Raw genomic sequence first — 18071 nt, 5'->3', positions numbered from 1 at the left:
ACTCGAACGTACTGGGGTGTACATTGACGGTGGTACGACACGTACAGGGGTGGGGGTACGACTCGAACGTACTGGGGTGTACATAGACGGTGGTACGACACGTACAGGGGTGGGGGTAGGACTGGAACGTACTGGGGTGTACATTGACGGTGGTACGACACGTACAGGGGTGGGGGTACGACTCGAACGTACTGGGGTGTACATACATGGGGGTCGGACACGTACAGGGGTGGGGGTACGACTCGAACGTACTGGGGTGTACATACATGGGGGTCGGACACGTACAGGGGTGGGGGTACGACTCGAATGTACTGGGGTGTACATACATGGGGGTCGGACACGTACAGGGGTGGGGGTAGGACTCGAACGTACTGGGGTGTACATTGACGGTGGTACGACACGTACAGGGGTGGGGGTACGACTCGAATGTACTGGGGTGTACATACATGGGGTCGGACACGTACAGGGGTGGGGGTACGACTCGAACGTACTGGGGTGTACATTGACGGTGGTACGACACGTACAGGGGTGGGGGTACGACTTGAACGTACTGGGGTGTACATAGACGGTGGTACGACACGTACAGGGGTGGGGGTACGACTGGAACGTACTGGGGTGTACATTGACGGTGGTACAACACGTACAGGGGTGGGGGTACGACTCGAACGTACTGGGGTGTACATAGACGGTGGTACGACACGTACAGGGGTGGGGGTACGACTGGAACGTACTGGGGTGTACATTGACGGTGGTACGACACGTACAGGGGTGGGGGTACGACTGGAACGTACTGGGGTGTACATAGACGGTGGTACGACACGTACAGGGGTGGGGGTAGGACTGGAACGTACTGGGGTGTACATTGACGGTGGTACGACACGTACAGGGGTGGGGGTACGACTCGAACGTACTGGGGTGTACATACATGGGGGTCGGACACGTACAGGGGTGGGGGTACGACTCGAACGTACTGGGGTGTACATACATGGGGGTCGGACACGTACAGGGGTGGGGGTACGACTCGAATGTACTGGGGTGTACATACATGGGGGTCGGACACGTACAGGGGTGGGGGTAGGACTCGAACGTACTGGGGTGTACATTGACGGTGGTACGACACGTACAGGGGTGGGGGTACGACTCGAATGTACTGGGGTGTACATACATGGGGTCGGACACGTACAGGGGTGGGGGTACGACTCGAACGTACTGGGGTGTACATTGACGGTGGTACGACACGTACAGGGGTGGGGGTACGACTTGAACGTACTGGGGTGTACATAGACGGTGGTACGACACGTACAGGGGTGGGGGTACGACTGGAACGTACTGGGGTGTACATTGACGGTGGTACGACACGTACAGGGGTGGGGGTACGACTCGAACGTACTGGGGTGTACATAGACGGTGGTACGACACGTACAGGGGTGGGGGTACGACTGGAACGTACTGGGGTGTACATTGACGGTGGTACGACACGTACAGGGGTGGGGGTACGACTGGAACGTACTGGGGTGTACATTGACGGTGGTACGACACGTCCAGGGGTGGGGGTACGACTGGAACGTACTGGGGTGTACATACATGGGGGTCGGACACGTACAGGGGTGGGGGTAGGACTCGAACGTACTGGGGTGTACATAGACGGTGGTACAACACGTACAGGGGTGGGGGTACGACTCGGACGTACGGGGGCGGGGGGGAGTGTTGGGCGCGTATGCGGGCACATGTCTCCATGGTTTCTATGGGAGTTCGGTGCGGACGGTGTTTTTTCCATACGGTTGTAACATCGGACGCACGGGATGGATCGTGATTCCTCGGTCGGACTTCACCTTTCACATTTGTACGGTACATCGTCCGAGGACGCGTCGGACACATTTTCCGACCCGAGGACGTGTGGGAAATCATTCCCGATGCGGTTCGTATGGACTTTTTACCATGCGAATCGTGATTGCCAGTTCGTACGGCACTTGTACGATTCGTACGGTAAAAAGACCGGATACGAGTCGCACGGGGAATTTTTTTACCGGATCGTAATTGGCACCTGGATGTCTTGCTGGGAGGGTTGTAGGTTGTCAGACTAAAAGTTAAAGGGAGAGTGACTTGTATACTGAGATTTTTTTTCATTCTACATGCGGTCAGTCTGAACAGCTGTTGCCCTGGGAGGCTTCATGACAGAATGACACGCTGATCAAGAATAGATTTCCATTTTTATAAATAAAAAAGTTATGGAAACTGAGTATATTGAATTCATGTTTAAAAAATGTAAGTACAAATAAATTGCATCCAGTTAAAAATGAAAACTGTAAACAGGCAGATTAGGTCACGCTGCAAATCTATAGTCAGGGAGCAAGTTGCATCCTGATTTTTAGAGGTAAGTACCGTTTCTATTTAGGGGTCAGAAGAATCTGCCACAACAACCCCATTCTTTTACAAATGGTTTGTTTTGATTTCACATCCTATGTTTATTAACTTGACCACATTTTTAAACTTTCTTAATACTAAATTTCTTTAACAGTAGAATGCATGGTTCCGCAAATCCCGCTTCAAGGGTCGAAAAGGAAAGAAGCTGAATGTCGGAGGAGGTGGTCTGGGCTATAGAAAGCGACCAGGAGTTGGGGCTGACACATCTGTAAGTACAAGGGAACTATGCAACAATGGGGCTGTCTTCTGATTTTTGTATCAAGCTCTAACCTAAGAGACCATTTTCTTCCCACAGCCAATCTATACTGAGGGCTAAGACAAGAGTTGAATACTGACCTAAGTCGGGAGAGAACTATTCTCTGGTAACTCTGTAATATCTACTTGGTTTTATGGCAGACAGTCTGGAAATGACTCCGGTAGTTGGCGAGATGAAACAGTGATGATTCATCATGTGGGTGCGGTTGTATCTTCGAGTCTCCGTGGGCCATTTTCCCCCTGCATTCCCTCTAGCTCTCTTCCCCAGATTTTGTTATCCCAATTGTAGGATAGTGCCCATTTTTGCATGGTTATCCCCTAACATGTTGCCTGATAACTGATGCCAACTTGACTGAATATGTGCTGGGATCCTGCTAACTAGGCCCCAGCACCTGTGTTCTTTCCCAAAACTGTACCATGTACCCACAATTGGCACATCTCTGGGACACATGCAAGTCCCTTGTAAAAGGTACCCCTGGTACCAAGGGCCTTGTGACCAGAGAAGGACTGAGGACTGCAGCATGTTTGCATTGTGCTAAGCTCCGAGACCCGTCCTTAACACCCTCACCCTGCCAAGACAGGCTGCGTGTTTTGGTGCAGGCCCGACTGAAGAGTCGACATGGCACACATGCCTGTGTTCCATGTCCACCAACACTGTCTGTGGTATTGGTTAGTCAGCGTGCACCATACCCAGGTGAGGACATAACTACAAGAGCAATATGCCCCTACAGGTTATGTGCCAACCACTGACATTGTAAGTGCAATGGAGCTATTTTGAGTGTATGGGCTTGGAGTTTGTCAACACAACTCAAAAGCTCTATGATGGATTTACTGAAATCTGGGAAGTTTGGTGTCAAACTTCCCAGCACATTAAATCCACACTGATTCCATTGTGGGATTTAATGAAGAATGCACTTGGTGGGCATCTTATCAATGCCCCCTGAAAAACAGGCATGGTTCCTGACTGGCTCCCAGCCATCTGCCACCACCAGACAGGTTTCTGGACGCCTGTTAGGGAGCTTCTGCTCTCTGTGTCTGGATCAAAGCATATCTTGGGCAGTGGTGTCATGCATCTTCCCCTAGTATGGGCAGGGCCTTCAAAGGAGGAGCTTCAAAGGCCTGCCACCTTTGTTGGCTGCCCCCAGCCTTTTGCTACTATCAGCAACTGTCTCTCATTGGTTCTGGCCCCCACCCCAGCCTTTTGCTACTATCAGCAACTGTCTCTCATTGGTTCTGGCCCCCATTTTGGGCGCGAGAGCCTGCGGAACAACCTAGCCAGGAAAGGAGGTGTGCCCAACTTTGTCAACCCCACCCTCAGGTGGGGGAGGTGAAGGGAGGGTCACCTTTCAGTCCCCACTATCTTGGAGAGGGGGGTGGTCCAAACAGGAAGAGGCCTATGGCTGGAGCACTGGCATACTAGGGGGTGTAGAAACCCCACGGAAGGGACCCATTGGTCCCAACCTGCACACCCCTGTAAGGTCCCTAAATCTAGGCCTGTCTCCAACTGAATCCAGCATGTCCTGCAACCAACAACCTCCAAGAACCCCGGGGACCTGCCCTTCCTTCCTAGAGAACTCTGATCTCCCGCGGACACAGGTTTCGCATCATCTTTAACTGTCTCCTCGACCGCAACCGTTGAGAAGAACCTGACACAAAAGGACACGCCTGCACCCACAGTTCCTGACACCTCAGGTGCCCAGCCGACGGTGTCCAGCAACTCTTCACTTCATCTTCGTCGTTGGTTCCCTTCATCCAGACTTCTGTCTCCAGCCTGCAGCCCTTTTCAGCTACCGACATCCTCCATAGGAAAGCATTGGGCTCCAGTCACCTCCTGAGCACCCTGAAACCGGCCACCCCGGCGCCGCTGGTGGAGTGGACTTGGTGCCAACCTAGGATCACCCTTTTTTCCTACCTTAACCCCAGGAGCTTGACTCCCGAGACCGTGGCATGCTCCAGAGCAGCCCCCAACCGAGGTGCCCCTTAACCCTATTGGCTATCATTGGCATCCTGCACCCGCCCACCCTTGTGCTGCAGGTGGTGCCCCTTGAGTGCCAACCTGAACTGTGGGGTACCTTGGTTCTACCCCAAAACTCCAATCCTGAAATAGTTTACTTGCCTGTAAGCTTAACACTTCATTTTTCTCCATAGGACTGAATGGTGGGTTTTCTTTGAAAATTCTACTGTGTTGGATTGTCTTGTACTGCAACAAAAAGAAACTTTAGTGCCTTCACCAGAGATAACCTGTTTATCGATGTCCTGTGTTGCTTAATCTGTTTTAGAAGTGTTTCATGATAAACTAGACACATAATCACAAAGTAATCCAAAAGTAACCTAAAAGTTATTTCAAGTGTTGCTGAACAGTTTACAAATTGTTTCATGAGCTACAAAAGTAATCTGAATGTTCCTACAAATCAGTATTCACTGCCATTCTAAAAGTAACATTGTATGAAGAGTTTAACTTACCTGCTACTAAGTAAATATTGTTTCTAGAAATGAAACAAAAAAATCAACTTTTTATGCAAACATTTGATCTGGATTCATGGAGTGTGTTTAACAAATACTTAACGTTAGCTTCTGATAAGCCTGACTGCTTAACCACACTAATACAAAAGAGAGTAAGGTATTATCTACTTTAGCCTCTGGTATACCTTTGGGGATCCACTGGACTCTGTGCACACTATACCTCACTTTTGTATTGTATATACAGAGCTAGCTTCCTAAACCAATTGATTGCCATTTCCTTTTCCTTGATGTGGAATTTACTTGGGGGAAGTTCGGGTCCTAGCTTCAGGAATTGGGAGACTCCCCTTATCCACTCAAATGTCAGCTTATGATGGTTGTTACGAGGCTGCGTGTACTGTCTTCTATCACATTGAACGCCCTTGTATTTCCCTGTGTGTTTACGACCGCGATGATGTCTGTGCAGGTTCCACCAAATAATAAATAGAAAAACTGCTAAGTAAATCAAGCACTCACACATTGTCAAGACCTCCTCTGCCCACGTTAACAAGTGGAATATAGGCAAAGTCGAGACGCGCTAAGCCTCAACTTAGGAAAAGTGCAATTTTTTGTCATGGTCACCCCACTTTTTGCCACTGGTACTAATGTTTCTCGACTGATGTGTCAAAGCAGTCGGGGGTCGGATCGGAGGAGGAGCCCACTTGCAAGATGGCGTCTGCACTGGACGTGTGTGAGAGGAGCTCCGGAGCTGTTCCCCCATCCAACGGGATCACGGCCGAGGGGGGGGCGTTGAGCTCTGTGCTGAGGAAAGCGGGCGACGAGAAGAGTTAAACCGCGTATGCGGATTTGAGCAAGGAACCGGCACTACGCGAGGAGAGATTAAAACTCTATCAGGGGTCATCTATACGGCGTTCTGCCGGCTCAGTGGATCGGCGGTCGGAGTTCTGGCGGTCTGGTGGGACTGCCGAGGCTGAAGGTGAAGCGGCCGGCTGAAGAGGTGAGCGAGGTGAAGAAGAGAGGTAAAGAGGTAATGCTTACTGAAGAACAAGCACTTTATTTAGACTCTTTCCTTGAACTGCTTTGCACTGATGGTGCTACAGACTGTTGCATTCTGGGAAATTGAGTCCTTCCTGGATTCTATTTGAAATAACTTGAAACCCCTTGTGGGACTATTGCTTCAATGCTCTGGGGGCACAATGTACCTTTGCTTTTGACATCTCAGGCCCCCTTGCTCCAGCTCCCGGTGCAAGTCTCCCTCCACCCTCGGCGCCGCAGCCTTTGTCACTCTAGCGCGGCCCAGAGCGGAGAGACTACATTGCCCGAGAGTTTTTGCAGCGGAAGCCGCAGCTGCACACACCCATTCCACGCCCGGAGGCGCTTAAGAACTTGGAGAGAGCTCCCGCGTTGCTAAGCCCGGGCAAAGGGCCCGTGGCCGTTGGGGGCCAGAAGAGGCCAGGTCGGGCCCACGGCACTAACATTTGACAAATCGGACGAAGGAAGACTTTTGGTACTTCTATAAGGACAGTGGTTTGGACATTACATCTTGTACATATTGTGCGGGGTGACGATTGCTGTTAATTGAGTGGGATTCATGTATGCTGTTTTACACGTAGGAGGCCTTCTTTGGCTGTAATTTATTCTAATTTGTGTTTTTAGCCGTAGCTATGTCAGCTATGTCAATAATGACAAAAACAAAGGGAAAGGGGTTGTAGGTACCCTGGATGCCTTTTTAATAAAAGCTACATCTGTAATTGTAAATGAAATTAAGTTAACAGAACGTAGGTTGTCACTAGACTCACAATTGCATCAGAGTCGCAATACTGCTACCAGTACTAGTAATACAAACCTGGATGGGGGTTACTTGGAAGAAGGATTTCAATCTAATGGGTCTCCCCTGTTGCTCCCAGACTCTCCTAGAATCCAAGAGATTTCTGATTCCCCGATTGAAAGAATTAAACCAACTGTAATAACAAGGGCACAAAAAACTAAACAAATAAGCGGAAGCAGCCCAACCCCATTGGGTAAAAAACGAAAGGGTCAGGTAGTAAAGAGATCTCGTAAACAGCATATTCCTGAACACCCGGTAAAGAAGGCCATGCAAGAGACCACTGAGTTAGCACCAGAATTAGAGACTGAGAGTTGTGACTCCATATCAATAAATAGAACACCTAATCAGATGGCCCCGATTATACACCAGAGCATGGAGGAAGGATTTTGGAATAGGATGGAGGTAGTGATGAATGCTCATTTACAACCTATTTTGTCTAGATTGGCTGATATTGATAATCGGTTGCTCTGTATAGGGAATCAGCATTCAAATTCTGGTGTCTCGCAATTTGAATTGAGGCCTGAGTTGAATAACCAAATGGGTAAAAATAGAAGTGGGGAAATCGCCACATTGGACTGTATGGGGCCAAGAATGATGCAGTCAGGGATTCCTAGGGGTCATATAGATCACCTCGCTGAAGTGAACATCTCGACCCAGGAAGGTAATCCAAGTATATATTCTATGAGTAAGAATAAACTACCAGGGGCAGAAAACACTCTAAATGAAGGAAGACCGGTAAAGATCCCTGCTAGGGAACGTTCCCCACGCGTTTTGGTAGCCAATAGTCCAGATTCAACTCTAAATTTGCCCCCTCAAACTACACCCTACATTGTTAATTTAGCAAATGTATGCCCATTAACATCAGGGGAAGGGGAGGACTGGCCGTCCTTGAGGAACAAATCACTGTACCTTATAAATGCCAAGACAGGAGTAAACTGTAATGCCCTGTTTCTAGAATTTAAAATGGCTTGTAGGGTCAGATGGGTTGGACCAAGTGAGAAATCACTGGAGGGGGATTGTATAGTTTTAACTTTTAAGTCCCCAGGGCTGGTGAGAACGATAATCCATAGGATGTCTAACCAACTCATGGGGAAATCAGAGGTTATGATTTTACCGTTGGGGTTCTTTTATCGTCCACCTGCATGGCAACCTAATCCAATAAGAATAGATTCCCAAAATAAAGTAAACCAGCAACCACAGTGTCCACCATGGTTTCATGCAAACCGCTTTGGCCCCTTAAGTACCTTGGCTGAGGTCGATTGACTACAAATAGGGCCTGCTAAGAAAATTGATGCCAAGGATATGACTATACCGTTATTATGTCATGGGAACAACAACGAGCATATATTAGCCATAGATCCCCTGGGGGAAGGTGGTGAGCGCCAGCTTCCTCTTGATGATGGAATAACGCGGGCTTTGGCTATAGATGGGGAGGATGACCAGAACTCCATACAGGGTGGCCAAATGGGGGATGGTGTTAGCCTGAGTAAACATCCAGATATATTAAGCAAACAAAGGGATAGATGTACATTTTGTCTAATCTCGTGGAATGTGGCAGGCATTTCACGAAGATTACGGGACGAGGTATGGATGAAATATATTAAATCCTTTGATATAATCTGTCTCCAAGAGACTTGGAGCAGAACAGCTCAAAATCTGGATGGATATTGTTCATTTATCGTCCATGCTGAACCTTCATTGGCTGGGAGAGCAAAAGGTGGCCTAATGACCTCCATTTCGGTAAAATATAAGTCATTGAAAATAGATAAAATAGTGGCCTCTCCATGGTATCAACTGATTTTGATCAAAAACCTCCTCCTGGTCCCATTACTTGTAATTAACTGGTACTATAATATTTTTGACATCCACAATATATCTATTATAGATGGTTTACAGGCTGAAATAGCGAAAGTGACCGAAAGTTTTTCACCCCTCTGTATTATCTGGCTGGGTGATTTTAATTGTACCACATGCTGCCAGAGTGGAACTAGGGCCTGTGGGCTACTTGATATAAATGAGCAACCACTTTCACATTTTAACCCCTTCGGTGCTCATGACGGAACGGTTCCGTCATGAGCCACGGTTGAGCTGTGCTCATGACGGAACCGTTCCGTCATGACCACGCCCGCGCAAGATTCCGTCAGCACAGCGGCGGAATCTGCGCAGCATGGAAGGGGTTAAGCACACTACACAGGGTGATGCCTTGAATGACATCATTGTGGTAAATGACCTCTGTATGTTAGAAATGTCGACCAGTACCCCAACGGTGCCAATACCAACTTTTCAAGGGACCGGGGGCCAAATGAGTATAATTGATTTTGTGTTAATTTCGAGCAGGTATGCTTATCTTATTGATGATTTTAAAATAGAAATAAATCCAGCCAGTGACCACAATCCACTTGTTTTAATATTGAGCACCATTGTTGACAGGGAACAGTCCTTAGAGCATTGGATGAAATATGATCATAATCATGGCCTTAGGTTAAAGTGGGATAGGGTAAATCCTACAAAATTGGAGGAAACAATCTTCAGAATTAATCGATCACAAGTAGATATTTGTTTAACGAGCACTTGTGATCCTGAATTGAGAGTTCCGAATTTTGAAGCTCTCTCTGGGAGTGTGGCCACATACCTACTCAAACCTGCAGGGAAGGGGGATATTCGGGAGCATAAATGGTTTGATGCTGAATGCTCCGCGGCTCAAACACTATTGAGGAAGGCGTTACATGGAGTCCCTCGGGATAAGGAACTGGTTAGAAAGGCAAGAAAAAATTATAAAGAAACCATTGATAAAAGGAAATTGGAACTGAAAAAGCAAGCATGGGATGACCTCGAGAAAGCCTCTGATTTAAGGGACAGTACAGGGCTCGCCAAATCCACTCGCCTGCTCGCACTTGCGAGGGAGAATTGATGAGGACGAGCTATTTTTAGGTCCTACTCGCCTTTTCTGGCGAGTAGGAAGAAAAACTAACTTTTGTCCTCTGTCTGTGAAAACGAAGCAAAAGTGACAAGATAACAAGATTTAAAGGCATTTTTATTGCTCACAAAGGGAATGAGCAATAAAGATGCCTTTAAATCTTGTTATCTTGTCACTTTTGCTCCGTTTTCGGAAACGGAGGTCAAGTAGGTTGAAGTGAGGTCGAGGGGATTTTCCAAGGCACTAGACCTGCAGGACTAGTACCATTTTTCAGATTTTTCGAGCCCTGCAGTAGATTATTTTGGGAGGTAATAAATCGTCCCTTCCTCAGTAATGAAAATAGAATCATGATTGCCCATATAACTGGGGAAGCCTGGGAGATCCATTATTCCAGGATTTTCAACCCAAAGGGTGTCACATTGTTAAGCGAAGGTGAGGATGAAATTGATTTTAACATTGAGTCTGCACAACAACTTAGTCTCTCACTTTCTTTGGGAGAGGTGGAGGAGGCACTGAGAAAAGGTATTCCACTTAAGGCACCAGGTCCTGATGCTGTACCCTTGGATCTGTTTAAGAACAATCTTGAAGTTTGGGCACCATTGTTGCTTAACGTTTTCAAGGCGATCATCGTGGGACGTATCCCCTTATCTTGGAAAAAGGCAGTAGTTGTGCCAATTTTCAAAAAAGGTGATAAAAGTAACCCTTGCTGTTACAGGCCAATTTCCTTGATTGATGCCTCTTGTAAACTTATTGGGAGAGTGATATTGGCCCGTTTAGAGACATGGGCAAATACCTCTGGCCTTATTGTGGACTCACAGTATGGGTTTAGAAAGGGTGGGGAACAACGGAGCAGTGTCTCAATCTGGCCCTGATCATGGGTAAGTACATGAAGGCTAGGGGTGTTTCTATACACCTGGCCTTCATGGACTTATCCAGTGCTTTCGACACTGTGTGTAGGAAGAAACTGTGGTTATTGATGGAGTCTATGGGGTTTGAGGAACCTTTGGTCACGTTGTTGCGAAGATTACATGCTGCTACCTCTGTGTCCATTCGATATGGCCCTGGGGGCGAAAAGACAGGGCCGATTCCATCAACTGAAGGCGTCCGTCAGGGTTGCATTTTGGCCCCTTTCTTGTTTTTAGTTTACACAAATGGTTTAGAAAAATTCCTATTGGAAAAAGGTGCGGACTTTCCTAAAATAAATGGCAAACAAATACCTTTATTGTCTTACGCAGACGACACTGTATTGATGACGTTAACTGCAAATAGTATGCAAATATGCCTGAATGCTTTTAATGAATTTATGCTGGGGCTAGATCTAAAGGTTAATTTTATAAAATCGTTTATTATGGTCTGTGGTCCAAATAGGACCAAAACTTGTAAATTTGTTATAGAAAATGTGATTATTGCCAAAGTCACAAATTTCAATTTTTGGGAAATCTTTTTAACAAAACTTTGAGTTGGGATCCTTTAATAACAACACGGGCACAAAAGACAACAAGATCTATAGAGGCCCTTTTTCGTTTTACAAGTAAATTAGGCCAAAAACCTCTTGCTGAATTAAAGACATTGTATAGATCTAAATGCTTGCCAGTTGCTACCTATGGAGCAGGGGTGTGGGGATACCATAAAAGCGTCCAATTACAAGTTATGGAGAACAAGTTTTTAAAACGTCTTTTATCAGTTTCAAATAGTTCTCCTAATATATTTTGTCATTCCGAGATGGGCCTTGACTTTGTGAGCGATAGTATCCATATGTCCCCATTGCTCCTATGGGGAAAAGTATGGTCCTCAGATGATTTGCACCTTTCAAAAGAAATTCTGAAAGATTGTGTAAATCTGAATCATGTCATGCAGATCCCATGGATAAGTTATGTAAAGGAAACCTTTCATAAAATTGGCCTTGGTAATTTATATGATAATCCTGACTCTCTTAACCCAGGCTCAAAGATGGCGATTAAGAATGCATTTCGTGGTATACTGGGCTCATCTAAATATGATGAACAACCATCATACCAGGCAGTTACACTACAGCATCAATTCTATTTGTCTTTCACGGCACATACGTAATGGCGCTTTTATTTGACCAGATTTCGGTTAAAAATATTGCATTTTCTGGTTGCTTTCCCGAAGCAAGGGGGTTGGTGTGAGAGGCTACCCCCTTGCCCATGTGACAATGAAGCTGAACAAAGCACTCTGCACTTTGTACTTTTTTGCACACTTTACAAAGCTCCAAGAGATCGTTTTATTAAACCTATCTTAAGGGAAATTAGACCTTGCAATTTTAAGGAAGGTTTTGAACATTTAAGAACATTACAAACTGCTGCTATATGTAGCTCTATGATCAGTTTTATTAGATTGGCACTCTCAATCAGAAATCGTTATTGATAGTATGTTCCCTGCTACAAGTTACTGAAATTCATAGAATTGATAACCTATATGAATATATTCAGCTAAAATAACCTGAGTCGTGGTAGCTACCTTACAAAATCAAGTGGGTTGATGATGTAGTCTAAAAAATGCACATTGCACTTTATATCTTTGTTTGTGTCTAAAGGAAGTTATTAAATGTCCGTGGAGATACAAATTGATCGTGAGTCCATTGGGAAATCTGAAGTAATAGATTTTTATAAATTGTTTGTTGTTTTTAATGTAATTTTTATTAGTGTTATCGTATTGAATTTTAAAGAACTTTTTATAAAGAATATAGTGTCCATAAAAAATGGGTTTTTGATATACGGTCTTTGCCACTTATGTATTCGTACCTTTTTGATAAGAAATACCATTTGTGAGTTTGTATGTTAAATATGTATACTTTTATGATTCTTTTTCGAATCGAATAAAGTTATTGAATGACTGATGTGCATTAGGACACTGCTAACCAGGCCTCTGTGCCAGTGCTCTTTCCCTAAGAACAAGAGAAAATGATCTAAATGTCAAACAATTTGCACACGCATTATCACCCCTGTAAGGTCCTAGTAAATGGTACCCCTGGTACTTAGGGCATGGGTACTATAGAGTGTCACCAAGGACTGCAGCATGTATTATGCCACCCTAAGAGACCCCATACAAGTTGCATGCATCCTGCCATTGCAGAGTGCGTGTCATGGTGTAAACCAGGAGTGAAAATACGAAATAGCACACTCAATATGTTCCATGCCAAAGTCCCTGCATGTAATATATGTGAGTCATCCCTACTGCAGGCCTTGTAGCCCTAAGGCACGGTGTATAATATCACATTTGAAGGCATATCTGCATGAGCAGCTATGCCCCTATGCTGTCTAGTTCAAATGACTAGATGATACAAGTGAACAGGGAAGCCATCTTAAGTATATGTACTGGGCACTGGTCATGAGTTTCCCAGTTACATGATGGCTTTACTGAAACCTATGGTGTTTGGTATCAAACAACTTGTCTTAATAAAGCTGTACTGTTGCCAGTACTAGATTTATTATGACATAATAAATCTGCACTGTTGCAAGTACTAGATTTATTATGACATGCTTCCAGAGGGCACCTTAAAGGTGCCCCCTGAAAAAGCTATTACTATCTAGTGTGCGGGCTGACTGGTATCAACCAGCCTACCACCAGTGTTCACACTTCCTCCAGCAGGAAGGCTAGTGATATAGCATATCAAGGCCAGGGGCTTCAAAGCCCCGACTGCCTTTAATATGCAACTACGGCTTCCCCCAGACCTGTGGGATGCCACTCCCTGCCCTGAGGCCCATTTGGCACAAGGATAGGCGGGAAATAAGCTATGCAGTAGGCGTGTTACACCACCAGGCTAGTCACACCCCTAAGGTGGACTATCTGATGTGCTGCAAGAAACAAGGATTCCACCATATTGTTGTTGGTGGAATTAGGAAATCTATGACCGTGTTATGCCCACTGTAGGGAGCTGGCCCTGTACATGAGATTTTCACTAGGTGGTAATACTGGGCACAGCGTCCAGGGGTTTGCCAAAAGTGTACAGGGCTCAATGTAAAACGCAAAGTGCTCTACTAGTGGTAGTGTGGGTGAGCTGCCTTAGGCTCAACACAGAGGAGTGTAAGACATTTATTGCACAACAGTGATCAATAATGGACACATGACTCAAGAAGGAGATCCAGACCAATTTTATAAAATTATACTTTGTGTTTTAATTTAAGACCAAGATCTTCGTAATAAAGTAAGTACGTTTTTTATTAGAAATACTTTTCACTTTGAAAAATCAACACTTAAAAACACACACACAGTCCAATGTTATCCTACTGGGAAAACAATATTGTAGTTAAACAGGTAAGTAATGTGCTTACAATCCCAGTCTTCGGAGTCAAAAGTCAGCAAGGGCCAAGAGTCAGCTGAGTACCAAAACTGCACCTCTAGAGGCACCGGGAGGTCAGGTGTAGAGGTCAAAATCTGAGTTTGGCCCAATGCTTATCAATGGAAACTGCTGGAGCCACATTGCTTGCAGGTAAGTAAATCGGTTGCAGGGGCCAGGCTTTGAGGGTTAGCACCAACACAGGGGGTGGGGAGGAGCTACAAAGCAACACCAAACATGCACCACCAGCGGCACAGGGAAGCCGATTACAGGGTGCAATTTCAGCTTCAGGCACCCAGTGCTTCTCAGTGGGGATGCTTCTTTCGGTAAAGAGGCTGCAGGCGTGGCACCGGAGGTTGCAGGAGGACGACAAACGACACCAGAGGTAAGTAGAGATGTAGGGGGGTCGTAGGGGCACAGTCGGATGAACTCGCCAAGGCCCAGGGGCTTCGCGTGCAGGGGTGCCTTTAGACGTCCGAGTCCTCTTACTTGAGCCGGTCATGGTAGGGGGAACCTCTGGATTCACACTGCAGGTGCCATCGTGGAGGTCAGGAGATTTCAGCCAACTCTGGATACGAGGTCAGGATCGCTGGGGAGATTTCACTGCACAGGTGGGCCACTCCGACTCGGGCTGTGGGTATCTGGTGCAGAGTGGGCAGGAGATGCGCATCTTCTGGGATCCTTGGAGTTTGTTTCCTCTTGGACAGGTCCGCTGTCCACGGGAGATTGGAGTCCTCCCAGGAATTTCATAGGTTGCTGGCTGCAAGACTAGTCTCAGGTTCGCAGAAGCTGGAGACAGGCCGGTGGAGCTGGGGCCCAAGGCAGTTTTCGTCTAAAGTCTTCTCTGCAGGGCAGTCTTCTTTCTTCTTAGGTCATTGCAGATCTAGTTTCCAGGTCTGGGGGAGCCACCTAAATACTAGATTTAGGGGTGTTTGAGGAGTAGCAGGTAGGCCATGGGCACCTTACCTGGGGTGACTACACCCTCTATTATGCTACCCTCCTGTGGGAGGGGGCATAGACCTAGCCCTGATTGGAGGGGTCACCCCATCTTCAAGATGGCAGGGACTGAAAGATGTGCTTCACCTCGCCTCCCCCACCTTACCACCACACCAAGGTTGGGAGGTTTTCAGGGGGCAGCTCTAAGGTTCCCTCTGGGTACATGGTACAATAAATCCCACACTGGTATCAGTGGGGTTTTGAAAGAAGTAGTTTGCTACCAAACACTCCTGTGTTAACTGAAGCCATCTTGGTGCTGTGGAACTCGAGTTGTCGCATTTCTAGCCCATGTACTCTCTATGGCTTCCCAGGCTCTTCCAATATTATGGAATGGACACCTGTATTGTAGGAGCATATCTGCTCCTGGAGATATGCCTTCACTTCTGGTATAGTACACCCTGCCTTAGGTCTGTGAGGCCTTCCAGAGGGGTGACTTATCTATGCCTTCAGGCAGTGCTGGTTTGCATGGCAGAGTGCCATTTCAACTTTGTGGTTTCTCCCTCACCGGGGTCAGGGGCCGTGACATGGTCCCAGTGAGGGGGGTCCCAGGTAGCCCCTTCAGCTCCCAGGCCCTAGGTACTCGGGGTAGCATTTACTAGGGACTCACAGGGGGGGCGTGCCAATTGGAGATTTGTTTTTAGGGAAGAAGCCCTGGCCCACGTGACCTGGTTGGCAGGGACCTTGTGCGCTACAATTGGAACCAAATCAAAACCAGGCAAATAGAGGTGGGTCCTACCATTAAAAAAAAAAAGGCACTTTCTGACACCCACTTCCTACAGGAAGTGGTCATATAGGGGGTGTAGTGACCCCAAGGGTAAGTAGCCCATTGGCTACTACCCTTCACTTCAATAAAAAAAAACTAAATTCAGTATTTAGGTGGCCCCCACACCAGGAACTTTGGTTCTCGTGACTAAAGAAGGAGAACAAAGAACAGCTGAAGAAAGCAAGGATTGTGGTCTAGCTGCGGACTTGGTCCCAAACCCTGCCTGCTCCTGTCTTGACAATTGCAACGATCCGACTTGTCCTGGAGATGTGCATCCGCCTAAAAAACCCAAGGGGATTGCCAGCACTTCACCAGCCAGCCAGCATCTCCTTTGAAATGGAGGAGCCACTTCCCTGAAGCCACTGACCACACAGTCCAGTTCACCGATCTGCTGACCCCTGGGTCCACCGATGCAGCACCAGCCCAGTAGGCAGTCACTGAGTGCCCAGGAGGTCAGCTCTGTCAATCCATCCAGTCTTTGAGACGCTGATCCACCCGTAGGCTCCCCTCACCAATACCCGGGGTACTGGAGCCTGTTGCAAGCACCAAGGCTTGTTTGTGTATAGCCCATTACACCACCACCGCCAAAAACGAGCTGCACGTTGAGGGACTCCAACAGAGGGCAGCTCAAAGCCAGAAGTTGTCTTTCTGTGTTTCTTCTCCCTCTTCTGCAGGTGCACAGAGAAGTGAGAGAGCCTCAAACTCACTGACCCGTGGGACAAAACACCTATGCACCCGAGCCCCGCGGGAACAAACACCTATGAACCTGAGCCCCTCAGCCCAAGAGCATTGAAACAGACTGTGTCTGTGGTTCTGAGACCCCCTTTGAGTTCTGCCAGACTCTTCCTTCCCTTGCAGCCTTTCTATGCAGGTACCTTCCCCCATTGACTTCAATCTGTAGTGTTTGAGGCTACCACCGCTGAAAGCAACTCTGCACCCGAACACCGCAGGGCAGGTAAACCTGAACTCCTGGTGCTTTCTTGGACCATGGCCCCTACTTACCTTAAGTCAAAAAGAACAGTACTGCAAGTCGTTTGCAAATGACCCTATGCAGTGTATGTTTCTCCCATAGGATAACATTACTGCATTGGTGCCTCCTATCTCCAATTTGACAGCTATATTTGCTGTGTCTCTGAAAAATGCGAACTGATCTAGAATATTTTGGTGTCTAAAAATATATAAAAATGGTGTAGGATTTCCTTATTGAGTAAGTCTCATTTATTGACTCTGTGTGTGCAACAAATGCCCAAAACTTGCCTCTGATGAGCCTAAGGCTGCTCGACCTCTGTACCACAAATAGAGCACATTGGGATTGTTAAAGGAAGCCTCAGTACACTAATAAGGGATACCTGGACTCTTTGCACATTGCACCTCATTTTTGTACACTGTATAGATAGCCAGCCAGCTTCCTCTAATCCCCAACCTGGTTTAGTACAGCAGCAAAAATATTCCCTCCACATTAAAGCTCCTGGCAGCAGCTCCAGAGCTGTCCTCTGTGAAATGTTGGCTCAAAGAAAACCTTGGTTAGTACATAAAGGTAAAGGGTAAACTCACTGGATCCACAGCTACAGGCCTTAACCATAATGGCTTCTTTCAACAGGATTGTAAAGCAATGCTGTTTGAAAAAGCCTACCTTATCTAACCTTTCTGTATTAAAACCACTCCCCCTTCACCTCTAGTTAAAGCAATTAATGGTCTTCACCTCTCCCTGGCCTTAAAAAGACAGTCATTTGCCTTCTCTCATGTCACCCTCATACTAAGATTTCCTATTCCAACCTTTTCATAGTATATAAAGCATTAGGGATACACACTAGTTTGAAAGCGACTAGTTGGCGCTTTACTTTACACCCTAATAATAAAAACTTAAAGAGCATAAACTATGCAGTCATTTTAAAGAAGGTTCACATTAATTGCCTATTACTGAGCCTGTAGGGACTTGATATGTCAAGTATGTAGAAAGCTGGCTCTTTATGTAATGGATCAAAATGAGGTGCACTGTGTAAAGAGTCAAGGCAACCCCCAATTGTTTTACAGACGCACAAATGATAACCCAAATGCTCTTTTGTGGTACCGTGGTCGATCAGTTAGGCGTATCAGCGGGTAGTTCTAAGGATTTGCTGTACTCACA

At 46.6% G+C, this 18071-nt stretch overlaps 1 protein-coding gene across 1 annotated transcript in view; it reads left to right on the top strand.

The window, feature by feature from the left end:
* Positions 1 to 18071, top strand: part of LOC146871135 (uncharacterized) — a 651196-nt gene that overhangs the window by 575002 nt on the left and 58123 nt on the right. The window contains 1 exon segment of the mRNA XM_085646175.1: positions 2522 to 2636. Coding sequence (XP_085502301.1) covers positions 2522 to 2636 — 115 coding nt within the window.

Source organism: Triturus cristatus, chromosome 1_1 (genome assembly GCF_964204655.1).
Source record: "Triturus cristatus chromosome 1_1, aTriCri1.1, whole genome shotgun sequence".
Lineage (NCBI taxonomy): Eukaryota > Metazoa > Chordata > Amphibia > Caudata > Salamandridae > Triturus > Triturus cristatus.
This window is presented reverse-complemented; position numbering and strand designations above follow the sequence as displayed.